Source organism: Macaca nemestrina, chromosome 5, assembly GCF_043159975.1.
Source record: "Macaca nemestrina isolate mMacNem1 chromosome 5, mMacNem.hap1, whole genome shotgun sequence".
Lineage (NCBI taxonomy): Eukaryota > Metazoa > Chordata > Mammalia > Primates > Cercopithecidae > Macaca > Macaca nemestrina.
This window is the reverse complement of record NC_092129.1, coordinates 141,530,169-141,555,810: the sequence shown is the minus strand read 5'-3', so window position 1 is coordinate 141,555,810 and position 25,642 is coordinate 141,530,169. Positions and strand designations below refer to the sequence as shown.

The 25,642-nt window shown below is 43.0% G+C and overlaps 1 protein-coding gene across 1 annotated transcript in view; it reads right to left on the bottom strand.

Annotated features, from left to right (window-relative positions):
- Nucleotides 1-25,642, bottom strand: part of LOC105489639 (triggering receptor expressed on myeloid cells 2) — a 33,334-nt gene that overhangs the window by 4,562 nt on the left and 3,130 nt on the right. The window contains exon 3 of the mRNA XM_011754607.2: nt 4-108. Within this exon, the coding sequence (XP_011752909.2) occupies nt 4-43 (40 nt within the window). The 5' untranslated portion in view covers nt 44-108. The remainder of the gene's footprint in view (nt 1-3; nt 109-25,642) is intronic.

Below are 25,642 nucleotides of genomic sequence, written 5' to 3'. Positions count from 1 at the left end.
TACCTGTGGCAAAGAGTAAGATGAGCAGCCGGAGAGGCTCCATGCCACCCTTCCCTGGCCAAGGGCAGATGCAGAGTGCCTTGTGCAAGATCTTGTCTTTCCCTTGAACTGCAGAAAAGAGAGGATCAGGCATGTCAGGCGCTGCCCACAGGAACTGGGTTCCTGGGGATTAAGCAATAGTCAGGACTGGGGTCTGGAGGCGGTGCAGGGTGGGGAGGGAGGGGGAGGAGGAGTCGGCCACTGCAGCCCTGGCAGAAGGAGCCTGAGTCTCCCAGACCTCTGAGAAGCCAGCCCACCCTCCTGCTGGTGCCAGCCAGGGTGGCCCCCAGATGGCTGGGGCTGGTAAGGCCCTGCACTGCTCAGTTTCCTTGCAGAGCCTAGCCCAGGAATCACTATCCTCACAGCAGTATTCAGACCCTCCACCAGCTGCAATGCCTGCTGTCTTCTGGTTTCAGCCTTGCAAGAGTTGGAGAACAGCTGTGCCCTCAGAAGCCAGGACCCTCACCCAGCCCCTCTTAGTTCTTCCCTCCAGGGCCGTCATTCCTGCAATGTGGCAGCGGTTCAGTACACAGCTCTGGAGCCAGACTTCCTGCCTTTCTGGGTGTGTAACCACACATCCAAAACCTACCTGTGTCTGTTCCCTGATCCATACAGTGGGAATAACGATAGTGCAAAGGGTTATCAGGAGCACCACATGGGTTCCTACAGGTAAAGTGCTTTCCAGTAGGGCCTGACACACAGCATTCAACAAATATTAACTATTACCATTATCCTAGTTAGCAGGGAAAAGGGAAATGGGCTGTCTATAAGACAGAGAATTTTCTCTCCCACCTGGAGTTTTCTGCCCAGGTTTAGCCTTCTTGGAACTGTGGGGTGTCTCCTGTGCACACAAGCTCACACTGGTGTTTATTTTGTGCACACACCTGCCTGAACTCCTGATCATCCTATCCTACAGGAAAGGACAGGGTATTTCCCAGAGTTCTGGGGGTAGGGGTGTGTTTTCCTACAGGTACAGGTTCCCATGAAGGGTGATCGAAGCACAGGGACCCACATGTGCAAAGGCACAGAGGTGTGAAATGGCCCAGTGAGTCAGGGATTGGATGGGGAGGCTTGAGGCAATTCTAGGAGTGGGAAATGGAGTTGTGCTGGGAGTGGCAGAAGAGGCTGGAGAAGCCTGCAGGAGCCTGTAGATTGTCAGGGTCTACTTTAGTTTCCTGCAAACACTCACTTCTTTGTTCTTTTATTCATTTATTTACTCATATTTACGGTGCATCTACCTTATGGACAGGGAATGTGCTTGGAGATGGGGAGTTCATAGAGAGGAGAAGACAGGCCTCCACTCAGAGGGTCAACTGCCCAGCTTTGCCCCAAGGGCCTGGGGGCTGAAGATCACTCTGTAGGTACTCTTCTAGGGTCTTTTTCTAAAAGTGAGGTTTATTGGCCCATAATTTACATATACAAAAATTTAACCCTTTTAAATGTCTGCTTGTATAAATTTTGACAAACTCAAGCATCTCTGTAACAACCACCACAATCACCAGGTCTATGTAACACAATACCATAATATAGAAAGGTTCATTTCACTCAAGCAAGAGCCCTTGTGCTCATTTTAGCCAGTCTTTTTCTCTCTAATCCAGGGCCTGGCAACTACTGAGCTGACATCTGTGTCTGTAGCGTCCTGCTCTTCCTAAAATGTCATAGACATGGAATTAAACAGTATGTAGCCTCTTGGATCAGTCTTCTTTCACTCATCAGAATAAATTCAGCATGCGTGACGTTGCATTTCTCAAGAATGTATTCATTTTTATTGCTAAACCATCTTTCATTCTATAGTTGTACCACAAGTAGCGTATTCATTCACCGGCTGATGGACATTTGGGTTTTTTCCAGTTTGGGACAATTATGACATTCATGTACATATATTTTGTGTGGACGTATGTTTCTATTATCCTTGGATAAAATCCTAAGAATGGGAGTGCTAGGTCACATGTAAGTGTATGTTTAAGTCTATGAAAGTTGCCAAAGTCTTTTCCAAAGAGGCTGTACCATTTTTACTTCCTTGTCGACAGTTAATATTGTCAGGTTTTAAAAAACCTTCCTAATAGGTGTAAGGTGATATCTCATTCAATTTTAACTTGTATTTTTCTAATGAGTAATGATATTGGACATCTTTTTATTGTTTATTGCCATCTGTACCTTCTTCAGCAAAGTACTTTTGACAAAGTGCAACACTTTTGTCCATTTGTAATTGTTTATTATTATCATTACTATTGAGCTGTGAAAATTCTTCATATTCTGGATAGCAGTCCTTTATCAGATATGTGATTTGCTAATATTTTCTTCTAGTCTGTAACTTTTTTTCTCATTTGCTTAGCAGCATTAGCAACACCTTTTTTTTTTTTTTTTTTAGACAGAGTTTTGCTCTTGTCACACAGGCTGGAGTGCAATGACGAGATCTTGGCTCACAGCAACCTCCACCTCCCAGGTTCAAGTGATTATCCTGCCTCAGCCTCCCAAGTAGCTGAGATTACAGGCACCTGCCACCACGTCTGGCTAATTTTTTTGTATTTTCAGTACAGACGGGGTTTCACCACATTGGCCAGGCTGGTCTCAAACTCCTGACCTCAGGTGATCTGCCTGCCTCGGCCTCCCAAAGTGCTGGGATTACAGGCATGAGCCACTGCCCCCAGCCTATATGGGTAGATTTTATTGCTGATGAAGTCCAATTCCTTGATTTTTCTTTTTACAATTTGTGCTTTTCTGTGCTCTGTTAAAAAGTTTACCCACCTCAGAGTCACAAATATTTCCTCCTATATTTTCCATTGGAAGTTTTATAGTTTTAGGCTTTGCATTGTGGTCTATTATTCATTTTTCATTAATTTTTGCATGTGGCATAAGATGCACTTTGCAATTTTTTCAACATATGGATGTCCAATTGTACTAGCATAATTTGTTGAGAAGACTTTCTTTTCTTCATTGAATTACCTTAGTATATTTGTTGAAAATCAATTGACATGTAGGTCTAGTTCTGACTGTTCTGTTCCATTGATCCATATGTCTATTCTTTCTCCAATATCACACTGTCATGATAACTTACTGTAGCTTTACGGTAAGTCTTAAAATCAAACAGTGGCTCTTCAAAATTGTTTTGACTATTCTAGTTACTCTGCTTTGCCATGTAAAATATAAAATCAGCTTGTGGGCTTCTAATCCTCTTCTTCTCACCCCCAAAAACCTGTTGGGCTTTCAGTTGGGATTGCATTGACCCTATGGGTTAGTTCTGGGGGGAAATAGACAACACTGTTGAGTGTTCCACGCAATGGACACAATTCAGCTATCCATTTATTTGTTTCTTCTATGATTTCTCTCATCAGTGTTTTCAGTTTTTAGCATACGAATCTTACACATATATTGTTAAATTTTTACCTAAATATTTTATGATTTGGGGTGTTATTTTACATGATTCTAGCTTTCTGTTTCCTAGGCAGAAGCATAACTCGTCAGCTCTATAAGTTTTTGTCTTACTTTCTGGTCCATTTAAGCTGCATATTGGCCCCTTGTCCCCACGCCTTCCCACATGAGGAAAAGATCTTTAAACCTCAAGGAAAAGCGAAGGCACCAAGAAATCCTTACCAATTACTCACAGCACACGTACATCAAATGCTCTTCCTTAAAATTGTGTTAATTTTCCTGATCCCTTGATCCTCATATTTGAGCACAGGAACAGTTCTGAACCACCCCGCTCCCAAGCACAGGATTCTTCTTTTCCCTTTGCTAAATCTGAGTTCAAACACACCTGCCACCTCACATCTGGGCACAGAGTTTATGTCCTTCTGTCATTACATCTGAACTTCATCACTCACCGATGCGTGCATTCATTCATGTGCTGGGCATGGTGTTACAGAACCATGGAGCCTTTGTGTTCCTAGATATGATAGTGACCATTGCTGGGGAAAGCTTCAGAACCAGAAGCATGACTGGACACATGACATGCTCCTGATGTCTAACTTTAACTGAGACCTCACAGCTGCCTGGTCATCCTCTTCAGAACTCCTGGAGGCTCCCTAGTAAGCCCTAGAGTAACTGCTCCAAATCATCACTCTCCTCAAACACACACTTTCACTCTCTTCTCCTTTCTCCCTAGGAGTAAATCAAGACGGTCAAGTATGAGCATCCTCACCCTCTTTCAGATCAGATCCTCCATTATCTTCCTATCCGCACCCAGCCAACCTGAGCAGCCAGGAAAGCACTAGGTGTTGGTCAGGACCATGGCCAGTGCCAGCCCCTGTGCTAGGCTGGGGAGGCATGTGACTGGAGCAGCCGACATAGGAACAAGCCTCTCAAAGCTGGAATAACCCCAATTTGATCAGGCTTATCATCAGCCCAATCTGGGACAGCCCCTGCAAAGCCTTGCCTGAGAACTGGGCTTAAGGGGGTGTTTGGTGGTGTCCATTCTACCCTTGGCTGGGGCCACCACACTAAAAAAATAAGAGCCCACAAATGCCATTCACTAATAAGTAGCCACTTAAGACTTCTCTTTTCCAGTTCCTTTTTTTGATTCTGTTCTGCTTTTACTTTATTCTACCTTCCTACATCCAAACCCCTGCCTTCAAGTCTCAATCTTTATCCCACCTCTGATCTGGCTCAGACTTGACCCTTCTTCCCTTCTCTCTCTTCGTATTTGTACCATCATCCTCTGACACTTTCAGCTCAGACAGCTCTTCCATTTTAACACTTCCTATTTTCCAAGTTGAAGATCTCAGGTCCTATTCAGGGCCAATGACTCCCCTCTCTAAGCCAGGACATCTCCTGGGGGAGTGTGTGTGTGCACGCGAGTGTGTGATGGCACTGGACTAGGTCTCAGGCAGACAGGAGGCCAGTCTGGCAGCAACCAATGGGTCCAACTGAAGTGATGCAGGATGTTAGACTAAGGAAACGGCTGGATGAGAACTCAGGAGATGAGACGAACCCAGGTGCTAAGACTGGTGCAGACATCGCAGGCGTCATAGGGCTGAGGTGAAAGCAAAGGGAACCTCTCCTGCCTCTTGATTCAATCAGAACTGCTCCAGATTCTGGCTGGGATCAGGAAGGATATCCAGCCTGCACATGAGGGAAAAGTGTGGGCACTGAAGCCTGGGTGTGAAAGAAACTAAAAATACAGAGTAGGGGTTAAGTATGTAGACTTTGGCTTCTTACAAATCTCCGCTTAAACCCAGCTCTGTTACTTACTAGTTATGTGGCTTTGGGCAAGTTTCTTAACTCTCTGAGCCTAGTTTCACTATCTGGGTATGTAAAGTTATGGCATATTGTTAATTGCAAAAAGAAAAAAAAAAGGTAGTCGGTATTATTTTCCTTCCTTCTCATTCTATTTCTCCCTGAAATCTTCCTTCCATCCTCCTGCCTCACTCCTTCCCAGATGTCCATTTCCTCTTCCCAGGTGACTGTTCTCTCTACCCTGGATGGTCCCTGGCAACTTGCTTTCTCTCCTAATCCTCTCCTAATCCTCTCTTCCAGGGTCTTTGATTTCTCCACTCCCTCCTGTCCATACATTTCTTCTTTAAAAGAAAAGAAAAGAAAAGAAAAAGTTTCGACTTTTTCACTCTGGAGAATTTAAAATATACACAAAAAGAGAAGTATAATAAACTCCATCTACCAATAAGCCATCCTCAACCAGTTATCAACTCGTGGCCAATTTTGCTTGGTCCACTCCACTGTCTCACGTATAATTTTGAAGCAAATCCCATACATAATATTATTTCATCTGTAATGATTTCAGCTAAGAGACTCCTTTTTAAAACTGAAAATAAAACCTAAGGACTTTCCAATTGTTTCAGTAATGTCATATACATATTCCAGGCTTAAAAAAAAGTTAGATCCAGATTGGGTGCCAAGATGGCCGAATAGGAACAGCTCCAGCCTCCAGCTCCCAGCGTGAGCGACACAGAAGATGGGTGATTTCTGCATTTCCAACTGACGTACCAGGTTCATCTCACTGGGGCATGTCAGAGAGTTCGTGCAGGACAGTGGGTGCAGCCCAATGAGCCAGAGCCGAAGGAGGGTGAGGCATTGCCTCACCCGGGAAGTGCAAGGGGGAAGGGAATTCCTTTTCCTAGCCAAGGGAAACCATGACACACAACACCTGGAAAATCGGGTCACTCCCACCCTAATACTATGCTTTAACAAGAGTCTTAGCAAATAGCACATCAGGAGATTATATCCTGTGCCTGGCTCAGAGGGTCCCACGCCCAGGGAGCCTCCCTCATTGCTAGCACAGCAGTCTGAGATCTAACTGCAAGGCAGCAGCGAGGCTGGGGAATGGGCGCCCGCCATTGTTGAGGCTTATGTAGGTAAACAAAGCAGCCGGGAAGCTCGAACTGGGTGGAGCCCACTGCAGCTCAAGGAGGCCTGCCTGCCTCTGTAGACTCCACCTCTGGGGATAGGGCATAGCTAAACAAAAAGCAGCAGAAACCTCTGCAGATGTAAATGTCCCTGTCTGACAGCTTTGAAGAGAGTAGTGATTCTCTCAGCAAGGAGTTTGAGATCTGAGAACGGACAGACTTCCTGCTCAAGTGGGTCCCTTACCCCTGAGTAGCCTAACTGGGAGACATCCCCCGCTAGGGGCAGACTGAAACCTCACACCTCACATGGCTGGGTACACCTCTGAGATGAAGCTTCCAGAGGAACAATCGGACAGCAACACTTTCTGTTCAGCAATATTCTGTCTTCTGCAGCCTCCGCTGCTGATATCCAGGCAAACAGGGTCTGGAGTGGACCTCAAGCAAACTCCAACAGACCTGCAGCTGAGGGTCCTGACTGTTAGAAGGAAAACTAACAAATAGAAAGGACATCCACACCAAAACCCCATCTGTGCGTCACCATCATCAAAGACCCAAGGTAGATAAAACCACAAAGATGGGGAAAAAGCAGGGCAGAAAAGCTGAAAATTCAAAAAATCAGAGCACCACTACCCCTCCAAAGGAACGCAGCTCCTCACCAGCAACAGAACAAAGCTGGATGAAGAATGACTTTGACGAGTTGAGAGAAGAAGGTTTCAGTCGATTAAATGTCTCAGAGCTAAAGGAGGAGCTACGGACCTAGCACAAAGAAGCTAAAAACCTTGAAAAGAGATTTGACGAATGGATAACTAGAATAACCAATGCAGAGAAGTCCATAAATGACCTGACAGAGATGAACACCATGACACAAGAACTACATGACAAACGCACAAGCTTCAGTAACAGACTCAATCAACTGGAAGAAAGAGTATCAGTGATTGAAGATCAAATGAATGAAATGAAGCAAGAAGAGAAGTTTAGAGAAAAAAGAGTAGAAAGAAATGAACAAAGCCTCCAAGAAATATGGGATTATGTGAAAAGACCAAATCTACATCTGATTGGTGTATCTGAAAGTGACGGGGACAATGGAACCAAGTTGGAAAACACTCTGCAGGATATTATCCAGAAGAACTTCCACAACCTAGCAAGGCAGGCCAACATTCAAATTCAGGAAATACAGAGAACGCCACAAAGATACTCCTCAAGAAGAACAACTCCAAGACACAGAATGGTCAAATTCACCAAAGTTGAAATGAAGGAAAAAATGTTAAGGGCAGCCAGAGAGAAAGGTCGGGTTACCCACAAAGGGAAGCCCATTAGACTAACAGCAGATCTCTCAGCAGAAACTCTACAAGCCAGAAGAGAGTGGGAGTCAATATTCAACATTCTTAAAGAAAAGAATTTTCAACCCAAAATTTCATATCCAGCCAAACTAAGTTTCATAAGTGAAGGAGAAATAAAATCCTTTACAGACAAGCAAATGCTGAGAGATTTTGTCACCACCAGGCCTGCCCTACAAGAGCTCCTGAAGGAAGCACTAAACATGGAAAGGAACAACTGGTATCAGCCATTGCAAAAACATGCCAAAATGTAAAGACCATCGATGCTAGGAAGAAACTATATCAACTAACGAGGAAAATAACCAGCTAACATCATCATGACAGGATCAAGTTCACACATAACAATAATAAACTTAAATGTAAATAGGCTAACTGGTCCAATTAAAAGACACAGACTGGCAAATTGGATAAAGAGTCAAGACCCATCAGTTTGCTGTATTCAGGAGACCCATCCAATGTGCAGAGACACACATAGGCTTAAAATAAAGGGATAGAGGAAGATCTACCAAGCAAATGGAAAACAAAAAAAGGCAGGGGTTGCAATCCTAGTCTCTGATGAAACAGACTTTAAACCAACAAAGATCAAAAGAGACAAAGAAGGCCATTATATAATAGTAAAGGGATCAATTCAACATGAAGAGCTAACTATCCTAAATATATATGCATCCAATACAGGAGCATCCAGATTCATAAAGCAAGTCCTTAGAGACTTACAAAGAGACTTAGACTCCCACACAATAATAATGGGAGACTTTAACACCCCACTGTCAACATTAGACAGATCAATGAGACAGAAAGTTAACAAGGATATCCAGGAATTGAACTCAACTCTGCACCAAGCAGACCTAATAGACGTCTACAGAACTCTCCACACCAAATCAACAGAATATACATTCTTCTTAGCACCACATCACACTTATTCCAAAATTGACCACATATTTGGAAGTAAAGCACTCCTCAGCAAATGTAAAAGAACTGAAATTATAACAAACTGTCTCTCAGCCCACAGTGCAATCAAACTAGAACTCAGGACTAAGAAACTCAGTCAAAACTGCTCAACTACATGGAAACTGAACAACCTGCTCCTGAATGACTACTGGGTATGTAACGAAATGAAGGCAGAAATAAAGATGTTCTTTGAAACCGATGAGATACAACATACCAGAATCTCTGGGACACATTTAAAGCAGTGTGTAGAGGGAAATTTATAGCACTAAATGCCCACAATAGAAAGCAGAAAATATCTAAAATTGACACCCTGACATCACAATTAACAGAACTAGAGAAGCAAAAGCAAATACATTCAAAAGGTAGCAGAAGGCAAGAAATAACTAAGATCAGAGCAGAACTGAAGGAGATAGAGACACAAAAAATCCTTCAAAAAATCAATGAATCCAGGAACTGGTTTTTTGAAAAGATCAACAAAATTGATAGACCGCTAGCAAGAGTAATAAAGAAGAAAAGAGAGAAGAATCAAATAGATGCAATAAAAAATGATAAAGGGGATATCACCACCGACCCCACAGAAATGCAAACTACCATCAGAGAATACTATAAACACCTCTATGCAAATAAACTAGAAAACCTAGAAGAAATGGATAAATTCCTGGACACATACACTCTCCCAAGACTAAACCAGGAAGAAGTTGAATCCCTGAATAGACCAATAGCAGGCTCTGAAATTAAGGCAATAATTAATAGCCTACCAACCAAAAAAAGTCCAGGACCAGATGAATTCACAGCTGAATTCTACCAGAGGTACAAGGAGGAGCTGGTACCATTCCTTCTGAAACTATTCCAATCAATAGAAAAAGAGAGAATCCTCCCTAACTCATTTTATGAGGCCAACATCATCCTGATACCAAAGCCTGGCAGAGACACAATAAAAAAAGAGAATTTTAGACCAATATCCCTGATGATCATCGATGCAAAAATCCTCAATAAAATACTGGCAAACCAAATCCAGCAGCACATCAAAAAGCTTATCCACCATGATCAAGTGGGCTTCATCCCTGGGATGCAAGGCTGGTTCAACATGCACCAATCAACAAACGTAATCCAGCATATAAACAGAACTAAAGACAAAAACCACATGATTATTTCAATAGATCCAGAAAAGGCCTTTGACAAAATTCAGCAGCCCTTCCTGCTAAAAACTCTCAATAAATTCGGTATTGATGGAACGTATCTCAAAATAATAAGAGCTATTTATGACAAACCCACAGCCAATATCATACCAAATGAGCAAAAATTGGAAGCATTCCCCTTAAAAACTGGCACAAGACAGGGATGCCCTCTCTCACCACTCCTATTCAACATAGTGTTGGAAGTTCTGGCTAGGGCAATCAGGCAAGAGAAAGAAAAAAAGGGTATTCAATTAGGAAAAGAAGAAGTCAAATTGTCCCTGTTTGCAGATGACATGAGTGTATATTTAGAAAACCCCATCGTCTCAGCCCAAAATCTCCTTAAGCTGATAAGCAACTTCAGCAAAGTCTCAGGATACAAAATCAATGAGCAAAAATCACAAGCATTCTAATACACCAATAACAGACAAACAGAGAGCCAAATAATGAATGAACTCCCATTCACAATTGCTTCAAAGAGACTAAAATACCTAGGAATCCAACTTACAAGGGATGTGAAGGACCTCTTCAAGGAGAACTGCAAACCTCTGCTCGATGAAATAAAAGAGGACACAAACAAATGGAAGAACATTCCATGCTCATGGGTAGGAAGAACCAATATCATGAAAATGCCCATACTGCCCAAGGTAATTTATAGATTCAATGCCATCCCCATTAAGCTATCAATGACTTTCTTCACAGAATTGGAAAAAACTACTTTAAAGTTCATATGGAACCTAAAAAGAACCCACATTGCCAAGACAACTCTAAGTCAAAAGAACAAAGCTGGAGGCATCAAGCTACCTGACTTCAAACTATACTACAAGGCTATAGTAACCAAAACAGCATGGTACTGCTACCAAAACAGAGATATAGACCAATTGAACAGAACAAGAGCCCTCAGAAATAATACCACCCATCTACAACCATCTGATCTTTGACAAACCTGACAAAAACAAGAAATGGGGAAAGGATTCCCTAAGTAATAAATGGTGCTGGGGAAACTGGCTAGCCATAAATAGAAAGCTGAAACTGTATCCCTTCCTTACTCCTTATACAAAAATTAATTCAAGATGAATTAGAGACTTAAATGTTAGACCTAAAACCATAAAAACCCTAGAAGAAAACCCAGGCAATACCATTCAGGACATAGGCATGGGCAAGGACTTCATGTCTAAAACACCAAAAGCAATAGCAACAAAAGCCAAAATTGACAAATGGGATCTAACTAAACTAAAGAGCTTCTGCACAGCAAAAGAAACTACCATCAGAGTGAACAGGCAACCTACAGAATGGGAGAAAATTTTTGCAATCTACTCACCTGACAAAGGGCTAATATCCAGAGCCTACAAAGAACTCAAACAAATTTACAAGAAAAAAACAAACAACCCCATCAAAAAGTGGGCAAAGGATATGAACAGACACTTATCAAAAGAAGACATTTATGCAGCCAGTAGACACATGAAAAAATGCTCACCATCACTCACCATCAGAGAAGTGCAAATCAAAACCACAATGAGATACCATCTCACACCAGTTAGAATGGTAATCATTAAAAAGTCAGGAAACAACAGGTGCTGGAGAGGATGTGGAGAAATAGGAACACTTTCACACTGTTAGTGGGACTGTAAACTAGTTCAACCATTTTGGAAGAGAGTGTGGCGATTCCTCAAGGGTCTAGAACTAGAAATACTATTTGACCCAGCCATCCCATTACTGGGAATATACCCAAAGGATTATGAATCATGGTGCTATAAAGACACATGCACATGTATGTTTATTGCAGCACTATTCACAATAGCAAAGACTTGGAACCAACCCAAATGTCCATCAATAACAGACTGAATTAAGAAAATGTGGCACATATACACCATGGAATACTATGCAGCCATAAAAAAGGATGAGTTTGTGTCCTTTGTAGGGACACAGATGCAGCTGGAAACCATCATTCTGAGCATACTATTGCAAGAACAGAAGACCAAACACTGCATATTCTCACTCATAGGTGGGAATTGAACAATGAGATCATTTGGACACAGGGTGGGGAACATCACACACCGGGGCCTGTTGTGGGGTGGGGGGAGGGGGGAGGGATAGCAATAGGAGATATACCTAATGTAAATGATGAGTTAATGGGTGTAGCACACCAACTTGGCACATGTATACATATGTAACAAATGTATATTTGTTGTGCACATATACCCTAGAACATAAAGTATAATAAAATAATAATAATAATAATAATAAATTAGATCCAAAGAAGTCTGCATGTTGCAGTTGGTCAATATGTCTTTTAGGTCAGTTTTATTTTATTTGTTTATCTGATTTTTGGGGTTTTTTTTCTTTTTGTTTTGTTTTGTTTTGTTCTTTTGACAGTCTTGCTCTGTCACCCAGGCTGGAGTGCAGTGGTGCGATCTCAGCTCACTGCAACCTCCGCCTCTCGGGTTCAAGCAATTCTCCTGCCTCAGCCTCCCGAGTAGCTGGGATTACAGGTGTGCACCACTGTGTCCTGCTAAGTTTTTGTATTTTAGTAGAAGACAGGGTCTCACCATATTGCCCAGGCTGGTCTCGAACTTCTGAGCTCAGGAAATTCGCCTGCCTCGGCCTCCCAAAGTGCTGGGATTACAGCCGTGAGCCACACGCCCAGCTTTTTAGGTCTGTTTTAATCTGTAGTTTCCCCCTTCATCTTTATCTTCCCTTGCAATTTATTTGTTGAAGAAACCAGATTGTTTGTCCTGTAGAATTTCCTGTGATGTGAAGTTTGCTGATTGATCCCCACAGTATTGCTTAGCTTTCTCCTCTGAGCCCTGCATCTTCTATAAATTGATACTTAGCTATAGAGGTTCTTCAGACTTTTTTCTTTTGGCAAATACTTCACAAGCAGCGGTATATTCTTCCACCTGGAGGCACCTGATATGGAGGGGTGCTCTTTCTGTCATGCTGGCAGCTGTTCTTGCTCAACACCCAGATCCACTAATTCATTTGAGGTTGCAAAGCTGATCATTCCTTTTTGATATGGATAAGGAAAGTATACTTACTCTCACCCATCATTTGGCCTGTACAAGAAGGGCAAGAGGAATGCTTTATTCTTTCTTTGATTAACATGTTTTTAAAATTATGCATTAGTTCATTAGCACTCTTCAATTATGACTAATTCGATTTTAATTTTTATTATAATTATAAATGAGTGATTTAGACATATTTGATATATAACAATCTATTGTAGTTAGTATTGTTACTGATTTTCAGATTATTCCTTTTTTTTTTTTTTTTTTTTTTTTTAAGAGACAAGGTCTCACTCTGTCACCCAGGCTGCAGTGCAGTGGTGTGATTATGGCTCACTGCAGCCTCAACCTCCTGAGCTCAAGCAATTTTCTTGCCTCAGCTTCCTGAGTAAATAGGACTACAGGTGTGTGTCATCATGCTCAGCTAACTTTTAAATTTTTTTGCAGCGATGGGATTTCACTATATTGCCCAGGCTGGTCTCAAATTCCTGGCCTCAAGCAATCTTCCCACCTTGGCCTCCCAAAGTGCTGTGATTTCAGACACAAACCATCGTGCCTGGTCAGCATATTCTATCTGTGACCAGCGGTTAGTTCTTCAGTCCTTTGGGCTAATTCAAGTAGTCTTCCATGCCCTTTCTGGGCGCACCACCCTCGAGGCACCTCCACCTACTCAGCAAGCTGGAAGCTCTTGGAATCCTGTCTTTTGGAGTGCAGTGGCGCCATCACGGCTCACGGCAGCCTTGACCTCCTGGGTTCAAGCAATCCTCCCACATCTCAGCCTCCTGAATAGCTGAGACTACAGGTATGTCCCGCCACGCCTGGCTAATTTTTGTATTTTTTGTAGAGACGGGGTTTTACCATGTTGTTCAGGCTGGTCTCAAACTCCTGGGATCAAGCAATCTGCCCATCTCAGCCTCGCAAAGGTCTAGGATTACAGGTGTGAGACACCATGCCCAGCCCAGACAACTTTTTATTCACGGTCTTCAATTGCTCCTGTGTATGTGCTCCCTAGAAAGTCATGAATGGCCTCCTCCCAGCTCTGGCATCTCTTAAGCTTTTCTTCTGCCTTTGACATGGGTGACCACTGTGATAGTTCTTCATGCTTGCTCCCACCCCAACCCATGCTGTGCCCTGCTCAGTCCTGCTCCGTCCCTGGGAGACTGATACCTCTGGACTCTATGACCAGGCTTACTGCTGGGCCTGGCCAAAGAGACATCAAAAGGAGCTTGGAACATAGGAAGAGAAATAAGTTGTGGTGTTTGTTTCTCCCTACCTTGTCCATGCTTTCATGTGGTTCAGACAGTGGCTGATTTCTTCTATGGCCACATGGAGGAGATGGCTCCTCCATGGCTCCAGCTCTCACTTGGCTCCAGTAAGAGAATTCTCCCTCCCTGTTCTTTCAAGCCCAGGGGCGTTAACAGCTTTCTATATTTGGATGCATCACCATCCCCTGCTGGTTCCCTTATCCTTACCCATTTTTAAAAGAACCTCATTTAAATTATTGGCAGTTAAACCCTTTGCGCATGCATCTGTTTTGAAACTTGGCCTACAGCTACCTTATTCTTTTCACTCTTACTGGATAAAGTGGGAGAGCCTGGAGTAACTCTCCTAAGTGACACAATCATTTATTCCATTAAGCACCTACTATGTGCCAGGCACCATGCTGGTGCCAGGAAGACGCTGCCTCTCTGTTGCTGGATATGGACGTGCTGCTGATATTGTAAATCTGTAGTGGCTGAATTCTAGATCAATACCTCGGGTTGGGAAAGTGAAAGGAGATCCTCAAATGAGTTACCAGAAGGAATTTGGAACATATATGTGTCAGAGCATCTCGGCCAGAAAGGCTTATTTTGGCTTCTGGTCTTAGGGTGAGCTGAGAAGTCAGAATGCCCATCAAGGTGGAAATGGGCACCAACACTTTGACCACATAGATCTGCCAATGAAAATGGGTCCTGCCATGGCTGGAAGCTTTTAACACCTTCAAAAGGAAAGAAGATTGTTAGAGAATTACTGCCTCTCTGAAGAGAAAGAAAACAGTTTTGCCAAGGAGGTGAAGTGGCCTTGTTGTCTGGGGTGACACCCAGAGTTCTTGGTCTCCCAGCCAAGGAAATCAAGGGCACGAAGACACAAAGGTGAGGCTTAGAGCAGAAATTCAATAGGAGAAAAGAAAAGAGGACAGCTCTCATACAGAGAGGGGTCCCAGCAAAAGGGTTGCCGGCCCACAGTGAAATTCAGGGGTTTTTGCCAATGAGCTAGTGGGGAAGCAGTATCTGATCTACATGAAGCATGGAAAACCAGTTAGGACTCGGTGTGCCATCTGCATAGGGCAGGAATCTCTGCCAGCCCCCACCCCAATCTTTTATTATGCAGGTGGGTCCTTAGCCTGAGCTACTCCAAGTTGCTTATTTCTTTCTTACTTGGCATGTGCTTAAAAAAACATGAGGTAGAACCCCCATGGTGACCACGCCTGGCCCCAGGTAGCCCTTTTATCTGTGCAGCTACAGCCATCCCCCTGTGCCAGCTTCCAGCTTCTTTATCTATGTTTGCAGCCCAATCTTTCAGGCTGCTCTTTGTTAGAAAAGAAGTGATTTCTTGGGTTGCTTTTTGTTAGAAGTGAAGTTCAGCTGAGGACTCTTTGCCCTCACTATCTGCCTAAATAGCTTTTTTCTTTTCTTTCTTTCTTTTTTTTTTAATTATACTTTAAGTTCTAGGGTATATGTGCAAACGTGCAGGTTTGTTACATATGTATACATGTGCCAAGTTGGAGTGCTGCACCCATTAACTCTTCATTTACATTAGGTATATCTCCTATTGCTATCCCTCTACCCTCCCCCCACCCCACAACCCCGGTGTGTGATGTTCCCCACCCTGTGTCCAAGTGTTCTCATCGTTCAATTCCCACCTATGAGTGAGAATATGCGGTGTTTGGTTTTCTGTCCTTGCGATAGTTTGCTCAGAATGATGATTTCCAGCTTCATCCACGTCCCTACAAAGGACACGAACTCATCCTTTTTTATGGCTGCATAGTATTCCACGGTGTATATGTGCCACACTTTCTTAATTCAGTCTATCATTGATGGACATTTGGGTTGGTTCCAAGTCTTTGCTATTGTGAATAGTGCTGCAATAAACATACATGTGCATGTGTCTTTATAGCAGCATGATTTATAATCCTTTGGGTATATACCCAGTAATGGGATGGCTGGGTCAAATGGTATTTCTAGTTCTAGATCCTTGAGGAATCGCCACACTTTCTTCCACAATGGTTGAACTACTTTACAGTCCCACCAACAGTGTGAAAGCGTTCCTATTTCCCCACATCCTCTCCAGCACCTGTTGTTTCCTGACTTTTTTTTTTTTTTTGAAACAGAGTCTCCCCAGGCTGGAGTGCAGTGGTGCGATCTCAACTCACTGCAAGCTCCGCCTCCCAGGTTCAAGCCATTCTCCTGCCTCAGCCTCCTGAGTAGCTGGGACTACAGGCAGCTACCACCATGCCCGGCTAATTTTTTTTTTTTTTTTTTTTTTTGTATTTTTAGTAGAGACGGGGTTTCACTGTGTTAGCGAGGATGGTCCCAATCTCCACCCACCTCGGCCTCCCAAAGTGCTGGGATTACAGGTGTGAGCCACCACGCCCGGCATATTTCCTGACTTTTTAATGATCACCATTCTAACTGTTGTGAGATGGTATCTCATTGTGGTTTTGATTTGCATTTCTCTGAAAAGCCAAAACTGACAAATGGGGTCTAATTAAACTAAAGAGCTTCTGCACAGCAAAAGAAACTACCATCAAAGTGAACAGGCAACCTACAGAATGGGAGAAAATTTTTACAATCTACCCATCTGACAAAGGGCTAATATCCAGAATCTACAAAGAACTTAAACAAATTTACAAGAAAAAAATCAAACAATCCCACCAAAAAATGGGCAAAGGATATGAACAGACACTTCTCAAAAGAAGACATTTATGCAGCCAACAGACACATGAAAAAATGCTAAATAGCTTTTTTCTACCTCCTGTATCAGAGGGTCTGACTCCCACTAGTGGAATAGTACTAGTGGACCCCATAGATGGTGGTGCTGTTTCCCTGGAATGTCTTCATCTAAGCTAGGTCACAAGTCCTTCCCTTTACACCCACAGCACACTAGGCAGCTCGGGACCAAACAAGAAAAACATCCTGAAACCAATGTGCATCCTAGTATTATTTAACCATGAAACCCTTTTAAAACTATTCTAAATTTTCACAACATCAACAGGAGCTCTGGAGTTACAACTTATGCCTGAATTAGAGTAGAAAGCAAAAATAGTCCTTAAGACAAATCAGTTAGTATAAAAATTTGATTCTCCAATGCTTTTAAGCAGAATTTTAAAAATAACTTAGAACTGTTAACTAATTTTTAAAGACCTGTGTCTTAAAATTATGACTCAAGGCATAATAGCACTTACTAAGGAGATGACATACATCAGTGATATCAATAGTTACTTGGTAAGTACTTTTTTTTTTTTTTTTTTTTTGAGACGGAGTCTCACGCTGTCGCCTAGGTCTCTCCCTGTTGCCCAGACTAAAGTGCAATGGCACGATCTCAGCATCCTCCACCTCCTGGGTTCAAACAATTCTCCTGCCTCAGCCTCCCAAGCAGCTGGGATTACAGGCACCCAACTAATTTTTGTATTTTTAGTAGAGATTGGGTTTCACCATGTTGGTCAGGCTTAATTTAACACTATTAACTGTATAACATGTGTTAAGCATTTTCAAAATCTTTTAAAAACCATATTTAATGACTTTTTCTGTGAAAAATACATAAAAATTCACTCTAAAAAGGTAAAAGTTGTCCATAATTTTCCCACTGAAAACACTAACATTTATTGAGTGCTAAATATGCGCTAGGTATTGTTCTAAACATTTTACATAAAGCATTTAGAGCATCATTATAAATCAATGTATTATATTGATGTTAATATATTAATATAGTATGTGTTAATATTGTAATGCATACTGTATTAACACATTTATGAGTAATACATTACACCATTATCTGTGAGGCAGGTAATATTATTTTTCCAGGTAACTGAGACTCAGAGATATTAAATAACTTGTCCAGGATCACCCAACTAGTGAAAGGTGGAACTTAGGTTTAAACCTAGGTAGTCTGGCTCCAGAGCCAGACCTGTTAACAATTTTATTAAGAGTGGAATTTTCTTCCACTCTTCTAATTCCATTCCCCAGAGAGAATCACTACTACTAATATTTTGGTGCTTGTTGACCTAGACTTTTTTCTGTGGTTGTACATACATGAGTGTGCACACACACTCACACACACACACACACACAAATAAGCTCATTTTAGGGCTTGCATTTTTCCCATTTAATATATCGGGGACATCTTTCCATATCAACAAATATAGGCTTACTTCATTCTTTATAATGTCTGTGTGTGACTCCTTGGTGTGGATATAGCAATTTATTTAATTATCCTCTTATTAACAGATATTAAAAGAGTTTCTAAAAGTTGGTTCTTGCAAATTGTAATAAACACGGCTTATTTTTCCTTACATTAAAAATATTTGGAGAAAATATATTAGTAGCATGGTCCTAGTAAGTTCACAAAACACTTATTAATATCTCTTGAAAAATTAATGTTTTGTGAAACACTGAGAAGCGAGTCTCAATCCTTCAACAGATACAGTGAGCTTACTCGCCTTAGCTCTTGATTTGCTACTTTTGTGTTACAAGGCTACTGTTCTGTAACAAACCCACTTTTAGTCAATCTCATGCCCTGGATCTCCAAACCATCACCATAGCCTCAAATATCACAACTCCTAAAACACAAAACCTAAAATATCAGGGATCGAAGAGACATGGAGGATCCACTCTTTCATCTAACTCAGCCCCAACTTAGCAAATTCTGGTTTTGACTGAGGAAACATGTCTTCTTCAGTGGAGACACTGATGACCTATCAGTGGGCGGGCAGAGGAGTAAAGAGCCAGGAAAAACTGGTTGGAGGAGAGATTTGATTGGAAGATGTGAGTGAGAAGGTAGCTGCCAGGTATTGACAGCAAGATAAATATGGACTTTGAGAACATAAACTCGCGTGTTTCCTTGGAGGACAGAATAAAGTTGTAGATTACTCTGATGATGATGATGATGATGATGATGATGATGATGTGTGTGTGTGTGTGTGTGTGTGTGTGTATACTGAGTTTTCTAGAATGAAACTCCATGAAAGACAAGACTACTACAAAGTCCAGCTTGCAAATAAGTTACACATATGATAGTTGTAAGAGGAGAGGAACACAGCTTATTTTGAGAAATGCAGCAAGGATTCTCAGAGGAAAGAAGCTCAGGCAGAAGTAGTAGCAGTTACGAAAGAGAAGACAGGCCAAATTTAGGTACTGTAGGGAAGCTTCCCAAAGGATTTAGAACTTTCATTTCACAACATTTTGACTATTGGAAGAGACCAAGTAATTGTTCACCCAACTATTTCCTCCTGAGAACACAGCTAGACTGTCTTCCAACCTCTCTTGCTCTTAGAGGTGGCCACATGACAGGGTTCTGAAAGAAATGAAATTTCAAGTTTGCTACTTCCAGGGTTGTCCCATAAAGCCTTCTGTGCAATCTTGAATGTTCTCTCTCTCTTCTCTCATTTGCTGCCCAGATATAGAGGATGCAGTGGAGGGCTCTGAGATTCTAGAGAACAAGAAAGCCACTAGCTGGAAGAAACTTGGGTTCCTGAGTGATGCTTGGAGCAGAGCAGAGCTTCCTCACCACCCTCCATGTGATGGGAGTGAGAAATAAATTTGTTAGCATTTTTTATTGCAGCAGCTAGCTAACCCTGACTAATACATTGTAGAATACTGGTATGTCCTTTGCCTCTCTGGTAGCTTCTCTGAATCCTTCCTGGAATTCTCTTCTTTCTCTCATCACCTGAACAAAAGTATCCCCCCAAAATCAGAGCTCTTCTGGCCACTTTCCTCTGGGTCAGCAAGTGACCTAGTCCTGATCTCTCTTTTGAGTTCCAGATGCTCATCGGCAGCTTCTTAAGGTTAGCTGTCTTGCAGTTGCAAGCAGATGCAAACCCAAATTCATTTTCTTCCTCCCCAAACTGATTCTCCTAACTTATCTTTCACTGCCACTCACTTGTCACCAGGCTTCTCCTAGTCAAACTGGCAGTACATCCCCGTGTGTTTTCAATTCTTCCCTCTTTCTCACCAGCTACGCCAGACAGAAGACCATCACTCCTCTTTCCCCCACATCCATCCCCACGCTTCTGCTATCCTCGTGGCCGTCTCTATTCTCAAGCCAGGTGGTGGCACCTTAAGTCCTCTCTTCAGTGCCACTCTCTCTTCCTCAAGTGACAGCACCCTGGGCTATGGCTCTTGTGTGGACTTTGCAATAGCTGTTTTGTTTTGTTTTTAATTAGAAATATTTTAAGCACACGGGGAAGTATAGAGAATAATATAATACTTGTACCTATTACTCAGTTTTGTCAATCCTTAATATTTTGCTGTATTTGAAAATGAAGGGAAAAAAACAAAAGTGGTTCAAACCTAGGAGATGAAAAGTTTGTTATCTCTTTATTATTAGGTGGAATTTATTATTACCTATTATTAGGTGGAATTTATTAGGTGGAATTTTATAGTAAACATACTTAACACTAAAATTTGTATATAGTGCCATGTTTAAATTTTTCCCTGTTCCCATGTGTTATTGCCTCCATGTTGCATAAATCACTGATGTAATAGAAACCTGATATCAATCAACACATACCTACAGTGATTTTATATGCATTTTACAGAACAAATGCCACTGGGCTACCTAAATGCATCCATGGAACTATATATGTTTTTTCTGTGATTATTACCATAGACTCCTTGGAATTGGAAAATGTGAGGTCATCTCTCTCTCTGACTATGTGTGTGTGTGCGTTTGTGTATAAATATATATTATGTATATTAAATAAATAATTTCAGGCATATTTGAAACCCCCTACCAATCCGTATATAATTGCATCTAGCTGAGATTTGAATTCTTCTGATTACTAGTGAAGTTACACATTATCTATGTGCCTTTGGTTTTTAAACTTTCTGTGTTTTGTTTCTCCCTATAGGTCAATTGAAAGTGGTTTGTCCTTTTTATAGATTTGAATGAGTTCTTCATAAATTTTGGCCACTAATCTTTAATCAGTTCTATGCATTGCAAATGCCTCTCCCTGTCGGTGGCTCATCCTTTCACTTTGTTTCTGGTATCTTCTTTGGACCAAAGTTTTCAATTTTAATATAGCCAGATATGTCATATCATTTTACCCTTTATGGTTTGTGTTTTTTCACCCAGGCTGGAGTGCAGTGGTGTAATCTCGGCTCACTGCAACCTCTACCTCCCAGGTTCAAGTGATTCTCATGCATCAGCCTCACAAGTAGCTGGAATTACAGGCACACACCACCATGCCCAGCTAATTTTTGTATTTTTAGTAGAGATGAGGTTTTGCCATGTTGTCCAGGCTGGTCTCAAACTTCTGGCCTCAAGTGATCCACCGGCTTCAGCCTCCCAAAGTGTTGGGATTACAGGTGAGTACTATTGCTCCTGATCTTGCTTAAGAAATCATTCTGGGCCAGGCACAGTGGCTCAAGTCTGTAATCCCAGCACTTTGGGAGGCCGAGGCAGGCGGATCATAAGGTCAGGAGATCAAGACCATCCTGGCTAACACGGTGAAACCCCGTCTCTACTAAAAAATACAAAAAAACTAGCCGAGCGTGGTGGTGGGCGCCTGTAGTCCCAGCTACTGGGGAGGCTGAGGCAGGAGAATGGCATAAACCCAGGAGGCGGAGCTTTCAGTGAGCCAAGATCTGGCCACTGCACTCCAGCCTGGGCAACAGAGCGAGACTCCGTCTTAAAAAAAAAAAAAGAAAAAAAAAAAAGAAAAAAAAAATCATTCTGGTCCCTGAAGTCATAAACAACTCATATTTTTTGTCTAAACATTTTATTGTTAGGCTATTCACATTTAGGTTGATAACCCACCTGGAATTTATTTTTGCATAAGACATAAGGTAGGAATCTAATTTTATGTTTTCCCCCACATGGCTAGACTGTTGTATCAGCAGCATTAAATATTCTCTTCTTTCCACCTGATTCATAATGTCTGCTCTGTCAAATATCTAGTTGCCATATACATGGATCTGTTCCTCGCTTCTTGATTCTGTTGCCTTTGCCAGTTTTCTATTCCAGCATTGCATGGTAATTACTATGATTTCGTAGTAAGTTTTGGTTTCTGGTGGGGTAAAGCCATCTCCTTTCCCTATAGCCTTGTTCTTCACATTTGTCTTGGCTATTTATTTTGATTGTTTGTCGCTGCATAATGAGCTATCTTAAAACAGTAGTTTGAAACAACCACCCAAAGGTCAAATACGCAGGTTGGTGAATAAAATTTTTTCTTATTGTGTCATATGCGTCAAGAGCATAGGCAGATGAAGTGCAGGGAGGGCCCACTGTGTGGCCTGAAGAACGACCCTTAGGCAGAAGAAGGCTGCTTACACAATCAGCCATGCACAATAGGCCTGAAGCCTCCTGGGGACTCCAAAGGTCAAGGGCCAGCTCTCCCTCTCCATCCTGTCCTGGTTCTCCTCACATCTCCCTCCTGTGGGGCCTGAGGTAGACAAGGATGTCCCAATACTGAGATAAGGAAAAGGTGTACATTCCTGAGGTCACAGCTTTGGAAAGGTGCCTTTGGGCCTTTGATGGTAGCAGGAGTAGCTCTTTCCCTGGGGCAGGGTGGGGAGGAGGAACCCACATCCTCCTGTCTGGGGCCACTGGTTAATTGGGAATCTCGTCCCTTGAACTCCCCAGCTGAGTCAGCTGCACCCCTGCTCTCCCCTCTTGCCTCCTGGAGGCTTGTGTCAGGAAAGGTCATGCTTCCTCCATCCTCTCCATCCTCCTCTGGCACCTTCAACATTCCTCTAGCTGTAGCCATAAGTGCTTTATATTGTCATTGGTTTTCCATGCATCTCCCCAACACACACACATACACACACACACATACACACACACACACACACACGAAATCTTTAAGAGAACAGGGACCCAGAAGCATAGTGGTTAAAACTTCAGAGTTTAGAATTCGTCATTTACTAACTATGTGAATTCAGGGAATTAACCTCTCTGTGCCACAATATCTATATATGTAAAATACTTTACAGGGATGTTCGAGCCATTAATCCATGAAAACTAATCTGGCACATCATAAGCACTCCATAAATGCTGTCTTACTAGAATTAATCTCTGTATCCTCAACCCTGAGCACAGTGCCTGACAGTCAGTAGCCACCCCTAAATGCTTGTGTAATTTATACAGATCAGTCAAAACTGTTGGAGTTGGCCAGGGTGGTGGCTCACCCCTGTAATCCCAGCACTTTGGGTGGCTGAGGCGGGAGGATCACATGAAGCCAGGAGTTCAAGACCAACCTGGCCAACATGGTGAAACCCCATCTCTACTAAAAATACAAAAATTAGCCAGGATTGGCGGTGCACACTTGTAGTCCCAGCTACTTGGGAGGCTGAGGCAGGAGAATGGCTTGAACCTGGAAGGTAAGGCGGAGGTTACAGGGAGCCAAGATCATGCCACTGTACTCCAACCTGGGTGACAGAATGACTGTGTTTCAAAAAATAAAAAATAAATAACGTTGGAGTTCTAGGTCTGGGTAAATTCTTTGGGTTTTGACAGTTCGTGAGGGTGGCTCCTGGTGCTGCAGCCAGACCCATGCAGACAGGAAACCCAAGTGAGGGATCATTTGGTGGAGATGGGCTCTCCCAGTGGGCATGTAGTCTAAAATATACACCAAGCACGAAGGCACTGTCAAGAGCCTATAACTATGAAGGACCAGAGGTCAAATGAGGCCACAGTTCAATGCCAGTGACCTTCTCAAAACAGAGCTAGGTCAGGTGGAAAGGCACGGTGCAGCAATTGCCTAGCCTTCAGCAGTCAGATCCAGCTTGCAGGCGGAGACTAGGGCAGGCAGGGCAGGACTGGAACCTCAGGAGTCAGGGTGACACCCAGAACACCCCAGTCCCTCTTGTTCCCCATCTCCCTTAGCCTGAGTGTCTGGCCCTATAGGCCTGCATGGTTTGTGTCCCCATGGAGCCACAGGCTGAGGACAGAACCACATCCTTGACACTGGGACCCTAGAAGGTGGATGATGGCAGCAGAGCAGTCACAGTCAGAAGTAGTAGGAGCTTACCTAGCTTCCTCCCAGAGGAAGACCTCATCCTCACAGCCTGGCCCTTCAGGCCTCAAACCTCCCACCTTCTCCTCTCCATCCCCATCTCTTTCTGGCCACAATGTAGCCGATCTCTGTCTCATCCTGTGGACAAGGCTGATGTCTCACTGTGACTGAGGACAAGCCAAGTCCTATTTGACAAAAGCATTCACAAGCCAGCTGCCTGAGGAGGAGATGGTGAGCTCCCTGCCCTTTGACAGATGGAGGCAGAGACCTCATGACTCCTTACTGAGGTTTGTAGAGAGGGTTTTGGTGTCCCATTAGAAGCTAGAATCAGGGACCTTTAAGGTCACCATTGGGAAGTCATGAATCTGCAACTCCAAGCAATCTTCCCGTTGATGTAGCAGGACACCACTTCTGGTCACTTGGCCTGAAGTTCCCAGAGTTCAAAGTCACTTCTTGGGGATACACAATAAAAAGGGGACCCCTGTCTCCAGAAGGGCCCTTTGGAACATACATGGGCCAAGCAGGAGGCAGCCCCCAGCCCACTCTGTTTGAGTAAGATGCAGCTAGCAGACTGGATAATGATCCTGCGCAAGGCAGGGGAGCCCAAATCAGTTTTAATGGAGCTGTGTGGATGGCCACAGGGAAGGAAGGTCCCTCGCCACACGCTGCCTGGCAAAAACAGGGCAAGGGCTAGGGCCAGGGAGACTCCTGAGCAGTAGGCACTACCCACATCCTGGCATTCCTTCTGGCAAGGTCATAAGAATCTCATGAGTAGGAGGAGATTTTGAATCAGGAGGACAGTGAAGAGAAGAGGGATCTGGCCTGGGGGTTAGGGCAGGGGCAGAACTCCTCAACCTGGCTTAGAGGTCCTGAGAGGACAGTTAAGGGAGGGGTCTCTCAAGGACATAGGCACCAATAAAATACTTGCACAATCTGTCAGGATTTCATAGCCCTTGGTCAGAAAGGAAGTGATGGCCAGAAGGAGGCGAGAATTGGGTTACTCAGAGGCACTGGGTCCCAGACCCTATCTACCTGGACTCTGTCCTAGTAGGCCCTGGGGAACAGCGGGGGCAAGTGTCCAGAAATTTCCTCCATGATCTTATCACAGGCCTCAGACTCAAACCTTCTGCCCTCTAGTTGATAAGTACTTGACTTTGCTTTGCTCCTCCTTCCTCATATCCCTTTAAGGAGGAGGTGGCCCCTGCTGGTTGGTAGCTGTCTTTGCCACATGGAGGTCATCCATCACTGGTAAAGCAGCTCTATATCATGTGAGTACTTGATAAGTGCTCACTGTCCAGTGAATTCTTCCTTCAGTTCCCAGGCCAGTAGCACCAGATCACCTCAGAGCTTGTTAAAAGTGCATCATCAGGCTCCACGCCAGATGTATTAAGGCACAGTGTCTTAGGTGAGGCCCAGGAAACTGTTTTAACAAGCTCTTCAAATGGTTTTTATGCACACTCAAGTTTGAGTAGCACTGAGCTAAATGAGCACTTGGTAGGGGTGTTATTTGTAGAGCTGATTCCAATGTTATACAGAGGGTTGATCAAGATGACTTTAGATCGTTTGAATTCTGCAATTCTGTGATTCCAAGAGTCTCAGATCTTTAGACAAGACAGACTTACCCAAG